We start from the raw sequence: 21,698 nt of genomic DNA on the forward strand, positions 1-21,698 counted from the left end.
AAATAAATTTAAAGTATTTTTTTTAATTACTCTTAGGATCTTGAAATAGCAGCAGAGTTTGCATTGTCAGCCCCTGTGCGAGATTTTCTGAATGCTCTGAAAACAAAAGAGTATGTGAAGGTAAATTCAGTTTAGAGGCATAAATTTTTTTAATGTGGCATGTGTATCTCAACATTTAAAATGTCTTGTATTTAATGCACTGTGGCAGTTAGATTTTTTCTTTACCTGTATTTGTGTGAGTGCAAATGCTAGCCTGTGTCTTGGGAAATCAAGGTCCAATTTCTTGCGTTTCCACAGGTTTTTGTCATTTAGGAAAAGCCACTTTGTTTCAGTAGCACTTTCTCATTTGTGAGGTGTGAAGAACAGCACTTAGTAGGGAATATTATGAAAATAAATGTGTTAAAGTTTGAAGTGCATGAATACTTCAGTAAATGGAGAATTTTAAGTAGGTAATCTCAGACTGTAGACCTGCTTTTATTGTGCTTTTCTAAAGCAATAATATTATAGTAGAGCTCTGCTCTAGCTTGCTTCCATGAGAGTGCTAAGGAAACTCAGGGTAAGGTGTTATGCTTTGTCTGAGCAGGGACATGTGTTTCATTCCAGAATACTGTTGCTGAATAGCAGTTTCACACAGCAAAAGTAGATTAAATTCAGCAACAAAAAAGCACTGGTGCCCAATACTTACAAATTCTTACATTTATGATTTTGTGCTTTATTCCTTAAATATTCCCAGGTTGACAAGTCTTTATTGCAGTTTGAATTGAAATATGCCAGTTTCTTCAACAGGTTAAATTTATTTGCATCTGTTGCTCTTTTTGTCCTTACATACATTTGAAATACATAATTCCCAATTGGGGAATAAGTACTAACTTCTGTATGAGCAAATTCCTGTTAGATTTATATAAACAGTTGTTAGAAGTTGACAGTGGTTCAAGAGAAGACTGTGCAAGTTTGTAGAAGAGAAAACCATAAGGGTTGTTAAGTACCTACATAAAACATCTGGCTCAGAAGGGCCCTAGTCTGTGAATTGTTTGAGAGGGAGAGTAGCCAAGGAAATTTTCAGTTTATGTTAATGTTTTTATATATGTTTTTCCCTAGGCATCCACTCTTTGCCACTCTGAGACACAGTATTGGACTTTGTAGACCTTTTAGTAAAAGATAGTATGATTGTTCTCATGCACTTATTTTGAAGAACAAAATGAATCTTTAGTTTGAAAAATGTGTGTGCGCATGGGTGATATGTAATCTATTGTCACATCTAAAACTTTATCCCCTTGTTATGCATTACCTCTCCCCTGTTTTCTACCTCTCAGAACAACATGTATTTTGGCAGTTAATAGTTCATGTGTTGGCCCTCTAACATCACATAGGCAATTTAGATTTTTGACAGAATTCTCAATCAGGTGCTAATTAGTTGTAGAAAATTTTAATTTTAGATTTCAATAATAACCCAATAGGTTTTACTTTGACCTATAGATTACAATGGGTTTAATGATGAGATACAGCTGGTAATGGTAAAACTGTTGAATGAGGTGTTTTGTCTTAGCTTAATGTTATCTAGCTCTGCGTAACAAGCTGGCATTAGAGAATTATCTCTCAGAATGGGAGGCCGGTCATTCTGGAGGCAAGTAAGGACACAAGCTGGCTTTGAGACACTGAAGCCATATGCTGACAGTGAATTGCACCCTGGCCAGTTGCAGCAGGAGCTGTAGATTTCAAGGGGCAGGGGGCCAGGGAGGGGAGGCTGCACAAGCAGAAAAACCTGGGAAACGTTGTGTTGCACTTCTAAACAGTTGAATCATGTTAATGTATTGAGTCTTCCTCTGTTTTCAACCATGAAACAAGAAAATACAGGTTTTGAAAACTGCCTATGCAACTGCAGTTGTGGCTGAGTGTACACTTAGGACATAACTTTATTAGAAATGTCCAAAGATGTGCCATTATTTCTGTTAATGTCTTGTCATTCTCCAGCCAGAGCAGCTGTGTTTATAGAAGCTGTCTGTAGTAACAGTTTTGCAGTGAGACTAGTATAGATGAGGCACAATGGTTTGAACAGAGTTGTCTTCAGCCAGAACAATGCTGGCTATGATGATGGGCCAAAAGGGTTTAAAAAAAGAGTAAGACACAGAAGTTTTGACTATGAATATCCCATATTCTGACAGAATCAAGATGAAAATAGAGGAAAGACAGTGGACAAAGTCRATTCTGAAGCTAGGAATAGGAAGTACTAGACTTCTTGTGCGTTACTGACCAGAGGTTTAACTTCAGAAACAGATATAAGCAGTAGCTAGTGTTACATTTTGTAATGGCATTATCACTGAAATAGTGAGTGAGGTGGGGGAGCAGTCCCCCCATTTCAAGAACTGTTACAGTCAGAATTGTATTGATTTAGAAAGAAAAGAGAGAATTAAGTTTCACTGTTAGTTGGTTACCTCTTTATAAATCGTATGTATCATCTATTTTACTGTTTTCAGTCTGATTCTGATTCCTAACTTGGTTAAAGTATTGTTTCCACTATGGCAGATGTAGCATAAGACATTTTTTTAATAGTGTATTACTAAAAGAAAAAGCTCTTCTTGGACTTTACAATTAACCTCTCTTACATTAATAGTCAGGAATAACTAATTTTTTTATAGCCATGTCTTTGCTTAATGTTGTGTGGATATTTAGAGATCCCATGTGAATTTTTCATGACCAAGTATGTATATTTTAATCTTCCACTCTTAAAAATTGGTGTTTCTTAGTTTAAAGTCTTAACAGTCTTAACTAGTTTACTTTTTCTTAATATTTTATATATATATATATATATATATATAGTGTGTGTGTGTGTGTTTGTGTGTGTGTATATATATATGTGTGTGTGTGTGTATATATATAAATAAATAAATATTTGGGCTTTTTTGTAACAACATTCCTTTGAAAGAATATGTAAAAGGATAAGCTAAGGGTGCACAGAAAGATGTCATTGGATATTGCTGGTCCAGCACATGTTTTGCATTCCAAGAAATAATTTATTATAATGGGTTTTGATTTTTAGTGCAAAAAATGGCTGTATATACTGATTTAGTATGTGTATTGCTACAGCTACTTAAGATGGGAACTCTTCCTGTTGTTTGAAGAAGATGACATATATCCATTTTGTGTATCTTAGAAGAAACTGAAATTCACTGTTTTTATTTTTATTTTTATTTTTTTAATTTCTTCTACAGGTGCAAATCCCTGGACTTGAAAACTTACAAGTATTTGTCCCAAATAGTATTGCAGGGGAAAAATCTGTGATTTTACAGCTCCTAAATGCAGCTGCAGGAAAGGATTGCTCGAAGGATTCGGATGAGGTTGCATATGAGGCCTATTTACTAATGACCAAACACAGTGACAAAGACCACGAATTAGACAACAGTTGGAGCGTGTGGGAGGGTCAGCCAGTCAAAGTAGTGCCACAGGTGGAAACTGCTGATACACTGCGAAGCATGCAGGTGCGTTTTTTCCCTTCTTTATGGGATCTCCACACTTTCTATGAATGCTCGTCCTTTCAGATTAACCACAGTAATTTAACTGAGGTATCTTTCTTTTTACAGATAATAAAAAGTTGAATTTGAGCATAGCAGTTATTCTTAGTTGTGTTAGTACAAGTAGTAAATTCATGGGATTTTAGCATTTCTTAAAGGATTATTCTTGTAGTGTGCATTTTTCAGGGAAGGATTTCTGTAATAAAGAGATATCAAAAATGTTTACTTGGTGCTCAGCATCAGAAGCATGGGCAAGACTTAAAAGCTTTATGTTTTAGTAAGAAGCCGCTGGTGTCCAAGAACATGTGACTGTTACGTGCTTTACACACGCTGAGGATGAAACCAGTCACCAGTCATTTTGGATGAACTGTGGCATTTGAAGTTCAGTTTCAGTGGAAGCTACTGGATGTTCAACAGTTCTGCAGGAAGAAATCTTTCCAGTCACACTTTCCTTATCCCAAGCCAACTGGGGTTCCCCGCCAGTAGTTGCGCTACATGGCGGTAACTGAGCCAGCTGCAACTCCCTGCCCCTCCTGCTCTCTTATCTTATGTTAGGCTAAGTGAATCTTCTTTTTGGTATGTCGCGTAGTTTCTTGGGCCTCTGCCAGAAATGGGCTCTAATATCCGTGAACAGAGTTACTTTCTGAGTCGCTGTGCCTGGCCTCTAATGTTCCACAAGGGCTCTAACAATTTCAGGCAGTCTTAAAAATCGCTTCTGTGCGTGTCACCGTGTGTGCGAGGTGCAAGCATGTTACTTCCAGTTTGCCTGTGGTCCAAGCTGAACAGCAGATAACTAGCCTTTGATGAGACTTTTAGAATTTCATTGGACTTTGAAAAAAGGTGTCATTTCCTTCAGAAAACGAAAACAGCAAGAGATGCAATTTGGTTTGAAAATGGTATTCCATCTGGCATATATATTAATGTACAGGGAGCATGCTGTGCGTGTATGTGTAACATTGTTTAAATGTCTTTTTTAAATCACGTATTGAAAATTAAGGAAGTAAACAGTTCTTCAGAAAGATTATGTGTGCATCTTGTTCTTTACCCAAAAAAAGAATTTTTAATTAAAAATGTGTTTTAATTGCAAACTAAAAAATTTAAGGTGTTATTTTCAAAATATTCTTAAAATAGAAGTATCCCATCAAAATTAACAATATTTTCACACTTTTTCTTTTTTTATGAGGCAGGTATTGGATATCTGGATGAAGTGGTCTTGTTTTGCAGTAACTTGTTACAGCTACATTTTTTGTAGTTMAAAAATGAGGGAGCTTAGTATGTGAATCATAGTGCCACAGCAAAGGCAACACCATCTGTTACTCTGTGTATTTTTATAGAGTTCTGCAATATGAGAGTTCTGGTTTTCAAAACATTCTTACATTTTAAAGTTTTTCAAAATTTGAGCAAACACTGTGTAGTAAAATCTGTGGTTTTCCCTGTTCAACAACAGCTTTTTGCCCTCAAATGTATTACATTGCTTGGGTAAAACCTGCTTATTTATGACAATTGTTACCTGCATCTACTTTGAGACAGTATAAGTATTGCTCTTAGATATTACCTTTGTATGTGTAACTATTTTGAAGATGATTTTTAATACAGTATTTACCAAGCTTCAAAAAGATGATCATCTTTCAGGAAGTGGATAGTACTATATTTCCCTTGAAAACCTGCTACATGGCATTTGCTCTAACAGACTTCTGCCCATAAGATGAACATTTATCAAGCTCAGATGCCAGCATAAAGCTTTTCTATGTGATTAAGTGTTTTCATGAACAGTAAAGAGAGAGAGGCCATCAAGATTTTAGAATTCAAAAAATAACCAATTGGGATTTGCTGTGAGGGGACTAGTGTTTCTAGGGAGAGTTTTGTTTATAAGAACTAGTTGTAAATTCTATTCCTAGGTTGATAACCTCCTCCTTGTAGTCATTCAATCTGCCCATCTTGTGAGTCAGAGAAAAGCTTTCCAACAGTCTATTGAAGGGCTCATATCTTTGCACCACGAACAGACATCCAGCCAACCAGTCATTGCCAAAGCTCTGCAACAGCTAAAGGTAAGCAGTCTTCCAGGTGATTTCAGTCAAAATTGTTTCTTGCTTTGCTCACTGATAAGTAAAAACATGATTGCAATGCTAATGAAGTATTCTGCAATTGCAATTTATGCAACCTCTGTGGACTGTATTTTCAGTACAATTTTCATTCTCTTCTTTTTGCAAGTGATTTGTGAATGCGTTTTGAGCAATATTGGTTATAATCATGTTTGCCCAGGCTAAGTGGGAAACAWGCCCATAGTGCAGTAGAAATGTTCATAAAACAGAAGAAATGCATCTTTGTATGAAAGGATTATGGAATTGAAAGAAAATGCTTGATTTCATAAAATTAAATTCTGTCAAAATCTATGGTCTGAAAGAAAAGGCAAATTCCGCCCCCCTCCAAATTTGGAGAGGATGACTTCTTTGTGACATGAAAATGGGTAGGTGTCCCTTTCTCTGTCCCTTTTGACCCACAGAAGCAAAGATTTATTATTCTGAAGTTGCAATTTCATGACCCTACATTTCTCCCCAAATTCAGTAGAAGCTGTTCCCCCATACCAGGGTGAAAATATCAAAGGCCTGGTCAAGTTACAGATAGTAAATCATTTTCTCTTTTCTTGTCTTTCTCTTTCTTTTTTGGTTTTCTTTGAATGAGTAGGTAAACTTTAAAAGCAGACAATCAAGCTGAATAATAATACTTCAGTTAGTTATAAGACTTGCTTAGAATTTGGTGCAAGTTCTGGGAAAGTGTTTTTCCAAGACTGAATGAATTGCGATGACATTAAAGTATATTTCCATTTAAAATAATGTAATTGTCATATTCATGGTTGCTTTAATCTACTCAACTGTAGAATATAAATAGTAATAATTTGATGCCCCCTCCCCTTTTTTGTTGTTGCTCAGAGTGATGCATTACAGCTATGCAATAAGATAAGCAGTGCCATTGATAGAGTTGATCGCATGTTCACATCTGAGTTTGATGCTGAAGTTGATGAATCTGAATCTGCCACTTTGCAACAATACTACCGGGAAGCCATGATTCAGGGTTATAATTTTGGATTTGAGGTAAGGAAATGATAAGTTAACAAAAAATGATTTATTTCTGCACAGTTTTGGTAGGAGCTGATAAAGTTCCCATCTTTGTATTGGGGTAAGTAAGCTATAACTCTGAGGAAATATGAAGAGTTTTATAAGAGCATTAGAAAAATGCTTGTTGCCACAGGAGTCTTGTATTGAAAATTATTGGAAAAGATCTATTGAATTTAGGAAGTTCTTAAAGATTTTGAGAGTGATTGACATTGCTGATTAGAGTCTGAATTTAAGTGTAATCTTGTAGGCTCTGCTACTGGGCAGCATTTCAGGTGAAATCAGAAATATTCTTTGATATTGAGTGTCATCCATGTAACTTGTCTTCTCACTGTTTTTTCAGCCTAGAGTAGCATAATACTTGTATTATTTGAACCTTTCTTTCAAAGTTTAACACAGTTCTTATATGCCGTGAATATAGCTTTTGAATGTCTCCCCAGAGTGATGACCAGGAATTGTCATGTTCAGACATGTTCTTTTAATATTTCATTATTTGAATCCTGTGACCTTTTTGTAGAGTGTGTGTGGAGTGTGGTTGTGGGTGTTTTTTTTTTTTTGAGATTGTATACTACACTACCGTACTTTAAGGATAGTATTCTACAGCTGATATTTCTGTTGACTTTTTTCAATGTACATGCATACCTCATTCCCCACCACCACCCCCCCCAAAAAAAAACCAAGTGCAATATAACTAAAAATAAATACTACTTTGAGGTCCAATCTGTTGTTACGTTGCTAAGCATTTATGTAGGATGTTTCTTAAATGCTGTGTACACTGTTAAACATCGGCACGTGCCCATATGCACACAAGTATGCAATATGGCTTATATCATGTCCTTTTTAAATTTTTTTTTATAATTATGTGACTGCTTGCATAAAATCATTTTGTCTAAGAATAGGATGTGACTGTACCATACTGTAGTCTTTTATTAGCTTGCAAATACTCCAGTGGACATTGCAAATGGTATTTTTGTTTTTATTATTAATACCTAAAGGGTAATTTTTAATTTCTTACAGTACCATAAAGAAGTTGTTCGCCTAATGTCTGGAGAATTCAGGCAGAAAATTGGAGATAAGTATATCAGCTTTGCTAGAAAATGGATGAATTATGTGCTAACAAAGTGTGAGAGTGGCCGAGGCACTCGACCCAGGTAACAGCTAACTTGTTAATGTCATGGTAGTTTGTGTTACTTTTATCTACCATGCAGGACGTTTCATGCTGAAAATAATGCTTGTTTTGAACTAGTTCATTTGCACTATTGAGGCTTCTGGCTCTTGAGTTTTGGAGGTGATTTGAATAGTAAATACATAAAGCCAAATGAACACCCCAACTGCTTAGCAAAAGATTTTGTCTGGCATCTTGCCTCAAATATTAGCTGACAGAAAATGAGAGGAAAAAGTGAAGATCACTGGACCCAAACAATTCAAAGGCTGTAGCTTGGAGCAAAAATATTATTTGATCAGGTGCCAATAAAAATTGCTGAATATGCCACAGTCATTCTTTGGGTATTTTACAGAGAAAGTTTACACAGACCTTGACATAGTTCTATGTCAGTTGCAGACATGTAGGTATAGCTGCTTCATCCTCCTGTCCGCATCCTTTCTATTGGTGCTTCCTGAAAGTGTCTAAAGTATGATCCACAGATGAGGAAGAAGTGTTTCTGCTCTGGTGAAAATTCGTCAGTTTTATGATTATGTATAAATAATAGATTTCAGCCTTTTCACAGAATACAGTATGGCATCAGGACTACTTTGTTTTGAGCTAAAGATGTCTTTGAGGATGGTTTTTGTTGTAGTCTAAAGTACTTTCTTTTACTTGCAAATGGCTCCTTTTCCGAGGTTTAACTCAGAGCACTTTTTTTTTCCCCCATCCATAACAGGAGATGGAGGGGTTGAACAGCAAGATTTTCTGCTTTGACTGGGATGAAACTGTTGCTAAATTTGTAGCTAGAGCTACAGTCTAAGCACCTGAATGCAAGTTTGTTCAGTCTGTTGACAGTACTATTGTGCCCAGGGGTCTCTCAGATTGTTCTCATAGAGTCAGCGCTATGAAACTCTACTGCTGGACCCTAGTGGAAAAAAAGAAGATTTGAGTCCTTTTGGGGTTCACTAGACCAACAGAGGAACTAGGAAACTGACCCAAGCAGAATGATAACATCACTTTATATAGGTGGTTTTGCAGTATTTTGCAGCTGATGTGTCAGAACTTTTATACCAGTCTCTTGCATTGACGTAGGTTTCTTACTGATCCTTGCCAGCAGATCACATGTCAGTGATAACTTTGTTTCCTTAAAGTAGGGCTGGTCAATCTGTCCTGGGGATAGTTTGTTTTGCTTGGAGGAAGAAGAGGAGGAAAGAGTGGGTAGGTTGAAGTATGTGCTGATAGACCAGCTAGCCTTGAATGCTAATCTACTTACATTTTCTAGATTGCTGCTGCTAATTTTAGTAGGTCTTAAAAAAAAAAAAAAGAAAAGAAAACACACACACAGAAAACACAGTAGGGAGAGAGCAAGTCCCTCAGTTGTTTTACTGTACCAGTCTAGGCCCTAAAACCACTGATGCCTGGTTGTTGTGGTGATCAGATTCTCATGAAATAGTAATTTATCTTTTGACCTTATTTCAAAAAGGTCAAAAATTTTGGACAGGGGATGCTGGTTTGACTTGTTGCTCTGAGTCGTATTGAGTGAAGTGATATTCCTGAAGGTAGCACCTACATCAGACTTCAGTGGATTGAGATATATAGCATGGTCTGTTCAGTTTATTTGGCAGTGTCCTGGCTAAAATCAGGCTTTATCTGAATATAAATGGGGAAAGATCAACACAGGTTAAATTCACTACCTTTTATATATTAATCCATTTTCTTATAAAGATTTTTTTCATATTTTCCAGAGAAAAATAAATAGCTACTATTTACTGTTGTTGGATGTTATTGAAAATCTGATGATGGTTTTAGCCAAAGAACAATTCTTTTTCTGTGTTTTATTCTTCTTTGAGATAGGTGGGCAACTCAAGGTTTTGATTTTCTTCAAGCCATTGAGCCAGCATTTATTTCAGCTCTCCCAGAAGATGACTTCTTGGTACGGAATAAGTTATTCTGAACTACTGTTTATTTCTAAATACATGCGAAGCTATCAGTGTCTGTTATGAGGGGTGTTTTCTGTAAAGCTGTGTGTGATTACAGAYGCTATTCTGACACAATTGCTCTTTTCTATAACTGATGATGTTGATAAATCTTAGTTTGTAAGATTCTGCATAGTGTATGCTTGTGACCATTGGTATTAAAATTTTCAAATTGTTGACAGTTTGTTGGTACTGTCTTGCTACGGTTTGTATGTTGCTGGTACTGTCTTGATACGTTTGATGTCTCTGTCTCTTGGGAATTCTGAAAGCAGTTTTTCTGCAGAGTAACAATTTAGAGCAGTCATAATAAACTTCTGAGGCTTATTTTAGCACCCGAAGTTCATTTATGGTGTGAGTACAAAATCACAATTGTTTAGAAGTATTTCTTATAATCATGCCAACATGAAACAGGCTTTAAAGCACCTCTTTTGTTTTTATTATGAAAAAAATTAGTAGACTGTAACTGAGTTTTGTTCTGTGCTCTGCTTTCCCTCTTTTCCAATGGAAATAAACTCTTGAGAATTTGTTTCTCTGATCTTGATTCAGTACAGTGGTGTAGAGAAGTCAAAGTACAGTTACCACAAAATTGGAGAATACAAGTGTCTCAGCACCACTTGATTTTTATTTCGGAGATCCAAAATGGTTTTTTATCTAAAGGYAGCATTAAAATGCGTTGTTGGACTTTGCAGTTTTGATGTTTTCTTTGCTTAGTTTCCTGTTGGTACTCATGTGACCATAGATATTTAAGGAAACATGATATGATTTTAAATGAACTGTGAACAGAAACTTGCTTCAGTGATAATTTCTGCAAAATTTTTAATTTTGCTATCTAATGAAGCACAGCAGCATTGATATTTAATGACAATGCATTGCTACTGAATCACTTTTGAACTGAGAGCACAGTTCAAGATGCACTATGAAATAACACATTAATCTTGATTAATACCAAAACTATATAGTTTAGTCTTTTCAGTACATGTATTTCTAGCAAGAGCACTCAAGTAAATTATCTTTTTGTCCCATGTGTGTGTTGCTGTGAAAGGGTTGTCTGTCTAAATGTTTTAGCTTTAGGAAGTAGCCCCTCAGCGTTTATTTATTTATTTATTTATTTGCTTTGGCACAATTCCTGAAGCAGCTAGTATTTSAAAGAGTAATACAGGTGTATTTTAGTGATAAGGTCTTTTAAGAGGTCTCTTGAGTGTTTAGGGGGAAGCTTCTAAGGAGGAAAGAGAAGCTCAAAAAACTTATGTGGCCTTTGAGATTATAGACTGGTAACTTTCTCCATCAAATGGGATTGATACCTTGTTAGGACCTTGACAGAGCATTAACAAGCGATCATGCGTTAGCTAGAGATTCTTTTGACTAGTAGTTATCAGAGATACCATGACACTTCTTCAGATGGTGCATTTTTATGACAGAGGTTTCACATGTACCAAGAGGAGAATTCAGAGCCAGTGTTATTTAAGCTTGAATAAAGTAAGACTTTGTACAAGTGGGAGAGAAAGTGGAGGAACCAAAACCTTAACTGCATTTCTGAACTTTTGCTTTCTTTAACTGGGTTGCAGTTTTGGAGAGCATTATTTGAAGCCACTGCGATAATTTAATCTGACTCCTGTATAACGCAGGTCGTAGCATTTGCCCTAGAAAAGCCAGTGACAATCTGAATCTTCTATTTAAACAATACCTGATGTTGTGGAAGGACATCAGCCTAGATTTGAAGTGCTAAAGCATCCAATGCATTTTTTTTTTGATGAGCTGTTTCAATCACAGACTAAACCACTTTTTTTAATATAACATTGTTTTTCAGTTAGTCTAGCTTCATGTTCCAGCTCTTCGTTAAGTTTTTGAATTTCTGGAAGTTTTGGCTGGGCTGAATGATTGGTATATAGAAGTGGCCTTCATAGCAACTGTACCTAAGAACAAAAAATTTTAATTCATTATTGTGAGGATACATTTTATCCCTCATGTTCTGATGAGTGAATTGAATGAGAGCAAGATTTAATAACTTGTCCATGGTTACTTTCACAGTAAAAAGTACACCTAGTAATCAAACTCGGATTGCTTGAGTCCTAGTTCAGTGACTTAGCTATTAAACATCCTTTCCTGGAAGTTTTGGTAGCTTCATGGATAAGTAAGAAAAGTGGATTTCTTTTAAGATACAGTGCTCCGTATTGTTATTTTATGGATTTTTATCATGTGATCCAGGCCATTGTACTCTCACCCACTTTCTTTGGGTATTTTTTCTTTGGGGGGAAGAGCAGGCAGGCAGAGGGGGTGGCTACAGCTTTTTGATTGTTTGTTTTCAGCAAGCATGATTTTTAATTTTATTGAGAATGGATTTTTTTTTTTTTACTTCCACTAACTTTATAGTATGAAATGTTTTTTATAATATATTATTGTTCGGTTCTCTTGGATACTTATTTTGGCAAGGCTTTTATTAGCTAGGACTTCGTAGTTTAAAAAAATCAACAAAAGCAAAACCTGACGTAGATCCAAAAGTTTAATATAGATTGCAGGGGGAGGTATTTGAATGATCAAGTTTTTAAGCAGTGTCATTTTATTATTGTGCCCTTTATCATATCATGATGAACTGTTTTGTAACATAAAACATCATGGCTTTGTTTGTCTTTTCTAGAGTTTACAAGCTCTGATGAATGAATGCATTGGCCATGTTATTGGAAAACCTCATAGTCCTGTTACAGGTTTGTACCTTGGTAAGGCAGAAGTTACTGACATTTCTTCTGGAGCTTTGCTGCTGTTGTTACAGAATTTTGATTGTAAAGTCATTTAAAATGCTAAAAATAGCAATAAAAATATTTTTCAAACTTTTCATGATTGTTGATATGAAGCCATTATTGCCTGAGAAAGTGTAAATATGTGGTGGTTTTACACAAGAAATTTGAAAGCTTTAGATGTGCTTTTGTCTGATTCTTGTTCTTGAATCCCAGTGAAGTCTCACAGATCTTCTGAAAAAGGATTGTGTTTTTAAAGATGGGGTAAAGAAGCGGTTATAACTTTAAGAAGACAGTCACAGCTTTTCCCAGCATTTCATTGTGGCGCTCCAGATATTCACAGTTCTGACAAATTTTACATAAGTATTAAGGTACAGAGGAATTAGACCTGATGGCTTCAAGATAGAGCTGTGAGAAATAGTTTTCTAATACCATAAAATTTGTCTTAATGTAAAATATCTTTGGCACTAAGGTGAAATCAATGTATTTAATTGTTTATCTTGAGAAAAGGATGTTTCCTCAGCTGTGCTTCCTCTTTCTCAACACTCTTTTCTCTTCCTCCTACCAAGTCCACTGACTGCTCTAAAATTCAAAATACTGTATCTTCTTCCTCTTTTTCTCTTGATGTCCACTTCCAGGGTAGGGTTGATGGCAAAAGAGATGAAGGGAAGGTAATTGGACTTGGCCAAGAGGAATCTTTTCAGTATCTCAGGAAAATTTTCATTTTTTTTCAGTTTTGATATAATTTTGGTGAGACTCTTATAGCTGAGAAACCTTTCCCAATGAAATACAGGCCAATCCTATTAAAAAGAACATTGTCTAAAGTAAATTTCAGACCGATTCTGTACTGTGATATAAAAGCTGTACATTCACTTTTGATACTGCTGTTCAGAGGAAGGCCCATTTTAGATAAATCATTAATACGATAATCCCAAAATATTGAAACTCTTACAAATGTCACTATGAATGCGGCTGATCACACAAGCTAAATTGCTCGATAGCTTTTGGCTCAGAGGCACAGGTGGGGATGACATGGACAGATGGCACAGACTTGAACAGCAGGCTGAAACTTTAATACATATGAAATAAGCATAACTAAGTATACACTGCACCCTGGCTGCAGGTATTGCTGGTACCTCTTTCTATCTCATGATCAGGAGAAAAATAAAAATTCCTAGTTCCACTTGCATACCATGTTGAGAGACTTTAAACCACTGGGTCTTTACCCCCTTTTCCAAAGCTGAGGATCCAGTTGCATTCAAGCTGTTGCACGTAGGTACTTGGCTAGGCTCGGAGTCCAGCTGTTTGGGGTTTTTTATCCTTTTCCTTTGAGAGGCAGCTCTTGTCCAGGTGAGTGGATTAGACCCTGCTATATGTTAGTGCCCTTGGGAGTTGTAACACAGTTGGACCAACAGCTGGCCCTGGCATCTCTTACTTTTCCAGGTACTGCAAACACGACGTAAATCCAGCTTACTGTGATTAACCCCCCACTTCCAGAAAGACAACTTGTGACCCCTCCTTCTATGGGCAACCAGCTATCTTGTGTCATGATTGCCACTATCTTTTTCAGGCTAATTAAGGAGATACTGGGGAAAGGGGAAGGCACTGCTGTCTACTTCTCTGGGCACTGTGTGAGCTTGGCATAAGGACAATGATGACTTATTTGGGTATTACCCTGTCCCTTTGTGCCTTTTCCTGGAGGCAGACAAGTCACCCATGGCCTGTCAGAGGGTCATGAGTRTGGGTAAAAATGTCTTATGAGTTTTTTTCCAGCTCATTTTGCTTTCCATTGTTGTCTGAGGAAACTAATTTTGATACAAAAGGAACATAATACACTGATCACTTGTTAACTCTTATTTGGTTCATTAATATTTACTTCGCAATAAGATAACAAATTACCCTTTATCTGTGAAGTTGAAATAATGAGCATGCAGCTTTAGTGAAGTAAATATGCATCTTATTGCTAGTTTTTCATTCTCTTGACAATTTTAATTATTTTACAGAAATGAGTTACGTGATGTAATAGTATATAACAATCTGTACAATCAAAGTTTATTTAAAATGGGAATAATTAGGGACTTTTTTAATGAATAAGAAAATATGTGCCTATTCATAGTTAACTCTGGAAAATAGCAGTTCATTTTAATTTTGTTGAATTGCAAACTTGTATTTTGAAATGGTCCTAAACAGACTTTTTCTGACATTTCAATAAATGTGCCACTTTTTTTTTTTTTTTTTTTTTTTTTTTTTTTTTTTTTTTTTTTTTAGCTATTCATCGAAACAGTCCCCGTCCTGTAAAGGTACCTCGATGCCATAGTGATCCACCAAATCCTCATCTTATCATCCCCACTCCTGAAGGTTTCAGGTATTTAGCATTAGTCCCAAATTCTAAACTCTAGTTTTAACTGCTTTCAGCAAAGCTGACTCTGAGTGAGTAGGACACTGTTTGTTTCCTGTTGTAAGCAAATCAGCACTGGGGGGGGTGGGCAGGGAAGGCATGTTAGCGATCTAGTGATTTTTATAGATGTGCTTTTAAGGATAATACAGTTTCTTTCCATCCCCACCCTTTTTTATTTATTTGCTTACTTCCTTTTGCATTTTTYATTGGTGCATGCTTTCCAACTTTGAAGCCATTATTACTCCCTTTGTTTTTCCTGAAAACATTGTTGCAATGTAACAATCTTTAATTCAGTGAAAACTGCTCATTAACAAGCCTTTATTTCCTCCCCACTTTGAATGTCTGTGCACTTGCCTGTGACAGTGCTTTTTGTAGTTTAGCTTATGTAAGACTTAAAAATGCAGCATTCTGGAATATGGTGGCATTTCTGCATCATTAACAATCTGCTGTGAAGAAACTTAAAAACAGTGGATGGTTTGCTTCCCTTTAAAAGAGTTGACTGAGAATTAATGCAAAAAAAAAATTTTTTTTTAATTTCAAAATTAATTTTGCTGTGCATCTTTTTACACAAGCAGAATAAAGGGCCTTGTTTTTTAGGAAGAGTAGCACAGGGTCAGAATATGCACTGACATTTTTGGAAGTTGCTTAGCTGTGGTGCTACTCTAAAGTTTTGGGGGAGGGGGGTATTTTAAAAATTATTATTATTATTGTACTCATGGATAGCTCCTGAAACTTCTGAGCCCCAAAATTATTTCACAGGAAAGTTTTTATGTACTTGAAAAGCCTTTAAAATCAGGCCTCATTATGCACGTTTCAAAATCTTATTTTAAACTAAACTTTCAACTCCATTCGCTTTTTTTTCTAACTGTTTCCTGAAGTTTTTCTTCTTGCCACAGCACGCGGAGTGTCCCTTGTGATGCACGGAACCACTGCAGCGCTGCTGTCAGTCGCCCCGCTCCCATTGGTAGCGACTCAGCTCAACCCAAACCTGTGAGCAGTGCAAATGAGACCAGGTAGCTCCACTCCATGATGCAGCGGTCTTATTCTACTTACATCACCCATGTAACTGTTTCCACGTACTTGCATTCCAGTAGATCATTTGCACTGTGTGTTTCCGTCCCATCATGTATTCCACTGGCTCCACCATTCATGTTTGACTTAAGCAAAATCTTATGTTGTGGAAGTAGGTGATAAGACTGCACTTATTTAAAATGTCCAGACAATATTGTAACTTAAGCATGTGGTTCTGAAGTTTTGGTCAGTAGATTATAAATTCACTCAGTAAACATGTCCATAAAATTAACATGTGCTGATCAGTACCTTGGTATAACTTTACTAGATAATTAGTCTTAACACTCTGCATTAAGATGACTGTAATATGCAAATTAGCCCAAGTTCCTTCCCCCCCTCCTTTTTTTTTTTTTTCCTTTTTTTCCTTTTTTTTGAACTAGCTAGCAGTTTTGGAATTGTTATTGTTCAAACAAAAAAATTTTTAAAGTTGTATAGTGGTAAACAGATTTGAAGAGGAGTTTTTTGGGGTTTTTTTAATTTCTTGTTACACCTTTGGCTTTTTAGGCTTGTGCAAAATAAACTCAGGACCAAAGAAACCATTGCTATATCAGGGTAGTCCTGTTTTTAGAAGTCATGAATGAATTTTTGGCAAACTTATATTAGTATCCTTCTTGGTTTTTTGCCTGTCAGGATTTTGCTGTTACATTTCACACTCTTGTCATTCTCTCTTCCCACACCACAGTCAGACCATTGACAAATCTCAAGTCTCCCAAGTTTTCTAAATTTACTCTTTCTTCTGCACCCCTGACTGTGAAAATCCTGCAAGCCACATAGTGTCATAATAGCTTTTGGATCCTTATTTCTACTGCAAAGTGCCAAAAGCTCTGTTATACAAAAGAGATTCTTATGAATGAAGACATATGATATGACTGTATCACACTGCTGTAAAGAAAAAAAAGAACAAACAGTGAAGGGGTAACAGACTGATAGTGACCAAAGTGAACTTGGATATGACTTGATTATTCTGAATTATTTATTTTTTAATAAATAATATTCAGTTGTTAGTCATCAAACTATCATGTTTTGTAGATTTGATACAAAATGCACAGCAGAAGCATGTGTTTAGGTGTTAAGAGGGGAGTAGATTGCATTTATTTATTTATTTATTTGTTTTTAGTAAGATCCTTCCTGCCACTTTCGTGTCCCCCAAGTCTGTTCACTTTATGGTAAGATGCAGCTTGCCCCCTACCATAGCCTCTAGACATACAAGTTGTCAGTCCAGGCTCTTTGTTTGTTAAAAATGTGTCCTGCCTTTTTTTCATTCAAACTATGTCTTTATTATGTATTTCTTTTTTTCCATTTTAAGCCTCTTTTGAAGAAGACAAAATAGCAGTAGTCTACAGTGCTATGCACTTGAAGAGTCCTTTTCAAGTTAATAACATTCTAGAGACTTATTTTCACTGAGAGGTTCTGGCAGCTTCATACAATGACAGGGTAATGAATAATTAGTATTTATGATTCAGAAAAGCCAAACACAGAACTTGTTTATTTGATTATTATTCTTTTTTATACACAATATAAAGCAGACTTTTGCTAGAGTATGTAGACCACTTAAAATGACAAGGGATATCTTTCCTGGAGGTTATTTTTTCAACAGGGAGATAGGAGGCGAGTTTTTAGTATTAGTATAGTTTGTTGTGATTTTACATCACTGAATGCAACTGTCATGTTCATTATTTGGCACACCTGAATACAGTTATATATTCTTTTAATGGTTTCTGTATGTGTCTCTCACAGAAGTTTGAAGTGAGAGGGTTGACATTTTGACAGTTTCTTCTAGTTCTAAAAGATAGCTATTGGAGAAAAAGGGGAGTTCTACTTAGTTGCAACCATTGCACATTATTTTCGTGGGTGGTAATGTGAAAGTTGGAGTGCAGTGTTTTAGTCTAGTTGCCTAAATCTGTTTTTCGAAGACTTGTATTTTTTTTTATAGAGCTGTTTTCCCTCTTCTGAGAGTTGTAGTTTCCTGTGTATTTTTATATGCACAACCTAGGTTTTTTAGTATTATTCTATTCAATTCTATTTAATTTTTTTTAGTATTATTCTATTCAATTCAATTCAAAGGAAGTATTTTAAGAATAACTTTATTAAAACAGAGATGTGGGGTTTTGGACTTTTTTTTTTTTAAAGGGGAAGACGAAATATTACAACAGAGACAGCATCATGCATTTATAGCACACTTTTGCAGTTAATATACTCAAAAAAAAGTTGCAAAATTTACCAAGTTGTAGTCCTAATTACAGGTTTCATTTATTTGTGCTCAGAATGAAAAATGGAATCTGTCTGGTCAAGAAAGTGTTGGGTTTTTTTCTGTTTTGTTTTTGTATGCAAGAAGCATGGCGTTTAGCTGCTGCACAGAAACAAAASCTTTTTACACTTTCCAAACACTTATTAGACATTTATGACATGATATAGACATTAGTTGTCTATAAAAGGTTGAATATAGGAACTTGAAGTCAGTTGCACTAGGCACTAGGCAGTGCTTGGTGCAAAAATGCCACCATAGATCTGTTCAAGTTGTTCTTAAAATAAATAAATCAGTAAATAACTGTTCAATATAACTAGATAGTAAAATCCAAAGCAGCAATACTCAGTTATTTACACTGCACTTCCTGAATTTTTTTTATAAATCTACACTATGTCTGTACTAATAACATCTAAATGTTGACTTTCTGAGCTAGCTGAGGTGGTTATTGATCATTTTGTATTTATCCAGGGCAGGAGCAGAAATTTAGCAAGTCTCCTCTTTTGCTCTATTTCTTTATCTAATAACATGCACACAATTGTTATGGACACAAGCAATAGAAGACAAATGGATTTTAGGCACCGACATTCAAAGTTACGATACTGAAGCTCCTATGCTCCGCTACTACCTCATTCTAAAGGCACCTGTTTTCAGTAGATGTTTTAGCTTTTCTTGTTTTTAAGTTTCTTGCACATCCAGAATTGTTGCTCTTCATCTGCCCAGAACAACCTCAGCCTTCTTGCTGTTAAAACTGAACATCCTGAAGAGTCCTGCTGATTTTCACTGGTTCGAGTTTCCAGCCCTTCTCAACCTTAAAGATCTAACTGGCAGTATTAGGGAGGAGTGCAACAGAAACATCATATTGAGAACTTTTTTGTGGGAATGGAGCATCTTGGGTTTTGGCTTCTGTTTTCAGAAGTTTTTGTATGTAATTTTTTTTAATTATTGTTGGTTAAAATATGGCCTAATCATTTCTGACTGCCTATCAAAACSTGTCACAAGCTGGGTTCAGCAGCAACTGTCTTTATTACTATGTTAAAAATCAGTAATATGGATTCTGTTGTTGTAGACAAGTAGCAATTTCAAATAGTGAATGCTTTAAAAGCTTAGATCTTTTCRTAACTAGTGGTACTACTAAAAGTAATATAAAAAGCCTGCATTTGGAAAAAATAGTGTATAAGGAACTTTCAGTTTGCCTCTCAGCTTTTCTTTCATGTGCCTTTCATGGTTCATGTCCTAGGTTTCAGAGATTCTTTCTCTTTGAAACTGCAGTTAAATTGTCATTAATAATTATTAGTGCAATGCTAAGTTAATTAGTAAAATGGCTCTTTTTAACAGGGGTTCCAGTGTCCCTGAAAATGATCGACTGGCTTCAATAGCAGCTGAGTTGCAGTTCAGATCCCTTAGTCGTCACTCCAGTCCCACTGAAGAGCGAGAAGGTGATTGTCTCAATAATAGATTGTGACCTGGATCTGTAGATAATTTATGTGATTAACATGTTTCTCTCTGTTACAGTTCTTACCCTTTCCAAAAGTCTRTCACCTCCCATTCAAACAAGGCTTTTCACCTGTAGGTTTTTAACTTTTAGGCTTATGTTTTCAGATTAAGTTCTTCTATCTTCAGACATATCTGCTGCTCTCTTGCCTTCTGCATTGTTTCTGAATTGTACCTGGAGGATTTTCTTGGTGTCTTGCTAAGTTATAGTATTCACAGTGAAATGGATAACATGGTTGCTGAATTATCTATCCCATTAGATAGTAAATTTGTTCTTCTGCGTTCTGTTAACAAGGTGTGATTTGGATCCTTCAGGAGAGGAAAGAGTTTTCTATCCTCTTCTTTAACTGCCACCTCAGTAGTCATGTTACAGATACTTGTAGTGCTGTTAATTAAATCCAGAAGAAAAGGACAGGGTGAGTGACTTGATCTCCTGGTCACTGCTCCTCCTTCAGGTTTATCCAGCCCCTATATATGTAATATTTATTACAATAAATACCTTGAAACATTGATTATTAAGATAGTGTGTTCTGTGCAAATTAAAATGAAGTATTAAATCCTAAATGAAACAGAATTGATATTGTCATCATCCTGCAAGATGAATCAGATCTTTAAGAAACAAATGTCTTAAAATGTGTTCTAAGAGCTTGCTGTTAGGAAGGAACATTGAAATGCTTATTCCCTTTTTATGTATCTGTATGAATGGAAGACTGGAATGACGTAAATCTTTTTCTAAAGAACTTCAGAAGCTTGCTTTCCTACAGACTTGTAACCCGCATTTGATTCTGAGTGTCCTGAATTGAAGTGTTYCCCTCAGTTGAGGAAGGAAAATTAAATCATGTTTCAGAATATTGTTTGTAACTTGTTTTTTAAAGATAATAAGTTGTCTTTGAATTCAAGAGCACACATTGCTATGTGGTTGCCTCATATACCTGGGAGGTATATTTATCCTGATATGCAAGATCTCAGCTTCTGCTGAATATGGTGGCATAATCCTTAAAAGAAATATGAGAACAAGCCACTTCTATGCTCACAGTACTATTTCTCTAGAACCATCTTATCCAAAAGGAGATTCAGGTGGATCATCCCGGCGGAGTTGGGAGCTCAGAACTTTAATCAACCAGACCAAAGGTAGGAGTCTAGGAGTCACTGTAATTTAATGTTTCTTAAAGTAGCACTGTGTTAAAAAACTGAATCTTAATGCTGACCGTGAAAAGATTTTTCACAGCTTTGTACATAGGAAGCAAAAAAAATCCTGATATTTAGGTAAAGAGATTGCTAACAAAATCACAGGGTGTATACTTTGTGGAGGGATTATTTAGATCTCATAAAAGTAGTATCTCTTCAGTTACTGAAAGATGCCAGCAGTCTTGTCCTACTGTTACAAAAGTACTGTTACCACTATAGGAATTGTAGAAGTTTGGTGTCCTTCAGCCTTGTATCTCATGGTTGAGAATGAATTCTGACAGCAGGAAGTATTTTCTAAGATCTCTCCCTCATGTGGGATTTTTTTCTTATTTTGGATGCCTAACTGTGTGTGTGAGTTATCCTGCACCATTTCCCAAGTTCAAGGCTCTTATGGGGCCCTTCTCTCTGTCCTGCTGCTTATTTTCATAAAACTTATTTTCCTCTGAGACTCCTGTATTTATGTACACATTTATGCATATAGCTTGCTTTCATATATTCTGGCAGGCTAGAACCACATGAAACATTAGAAAAAATGTTTCTTGTAACATAAAAAGCTGTTCTCTCACTAAAACATCTAAAAAAAAGGATACGTTTATGACGTGAAGTTACCCTTTTGCTGTACTCAGCAAAAGTAAGGTTTCATTGGCAACCTCCTCTGTGATTTTGGTCACTAGTTTTCAAGAAGGATGTGGCTTAGGTGAGGAGAATACAGGAAGAACTACACATTTTTTTTCTGAAATCTAGAAGTCGTATTTTCTGTTTAGAACATAAGCTGTGAAAGAATTGGGTTTGTTTAATCTAGAAAGAAAAGAAGAATGAGGGAAAAAT

General features: G+C 35.9%; 1 protein-coding gene across 10 annotated transcripts in view; it reads left to right on the forward strand.

Annotated features, from left to right (window-relative positions):
* The window catches only part of MAP3K4 (mitogen-activated protein kinase kinase kinase 4), an 81,454-nt gene that overhangs the window by 45,247 nt on the left and 14,509 nt on the right, over positions 1-21,698 (forward strand). For 4 of the 10 annotated variants that reach the window (XR_003253600.1, XM_026066481.1, XM_026066474.1 and 1 more), the window contains 11 exons: positions 37-120; positions 3,210-3,476; positions 5,408-5,557; positions 6,440-6,601; positions 7,640-7,773; positions 9,621-9,699; positions 12,378-12,456; positions 14,743-14,839; positions 15,751-15,885; positions 19,527-19,627; positions 20,733-20,813. Coding sequence is in view for 9 of the 10 variants with exons in the window: in XM_026066481.1 (XP_025922266.1) it covers positions 37-120; positions 3,210-3,476; positions 5,408-5,557; positions 6,440-6,601; positions 7,640-7,773; positions 9,621-9,699; positions 12,378-12,456; positions 14,743-14,839; positions 15,751-15,885; positions 19,527-19,627; positions 20,733-20,813 (1,369 nt within the window). In the remaining variant the exon portion in view is untranslated. The remainder of the gene's footprint in view (positions 1-36; positions 121-3,209; positions 3,477-5,407; positions 5,558-6,439; positions 6,602-7,639; positions 7,774-9,620; positions 9,700-12,377; positions 12,457-14,742; positions 14,840-15,750; positions 15,886-19,526; positions 19,628-20,732; positions 20,814-21,698) is intronic. The other 6 variants (XM_026066476.1, XM_026066475.1, XM_026066477.1 and 3 more) reach the window with 6 other exon arrangements.

Source organism: Apteryx rowi, unplaced genomic scaffold (genome assembly GCF_003343035.1).
Source record: "Apteryx rowi isolate R43461 unplaced genomic scaffold, aptRow1 scaffold_241, whole genome shotgun sequence".
Classification (NCBI taxonomy): domain Eukaryota; kingdom Metazoa; phylum Chordata; class Aves; order Apterygiformes; family Apterygidae; genus Apteryx; species Apteryx rowi.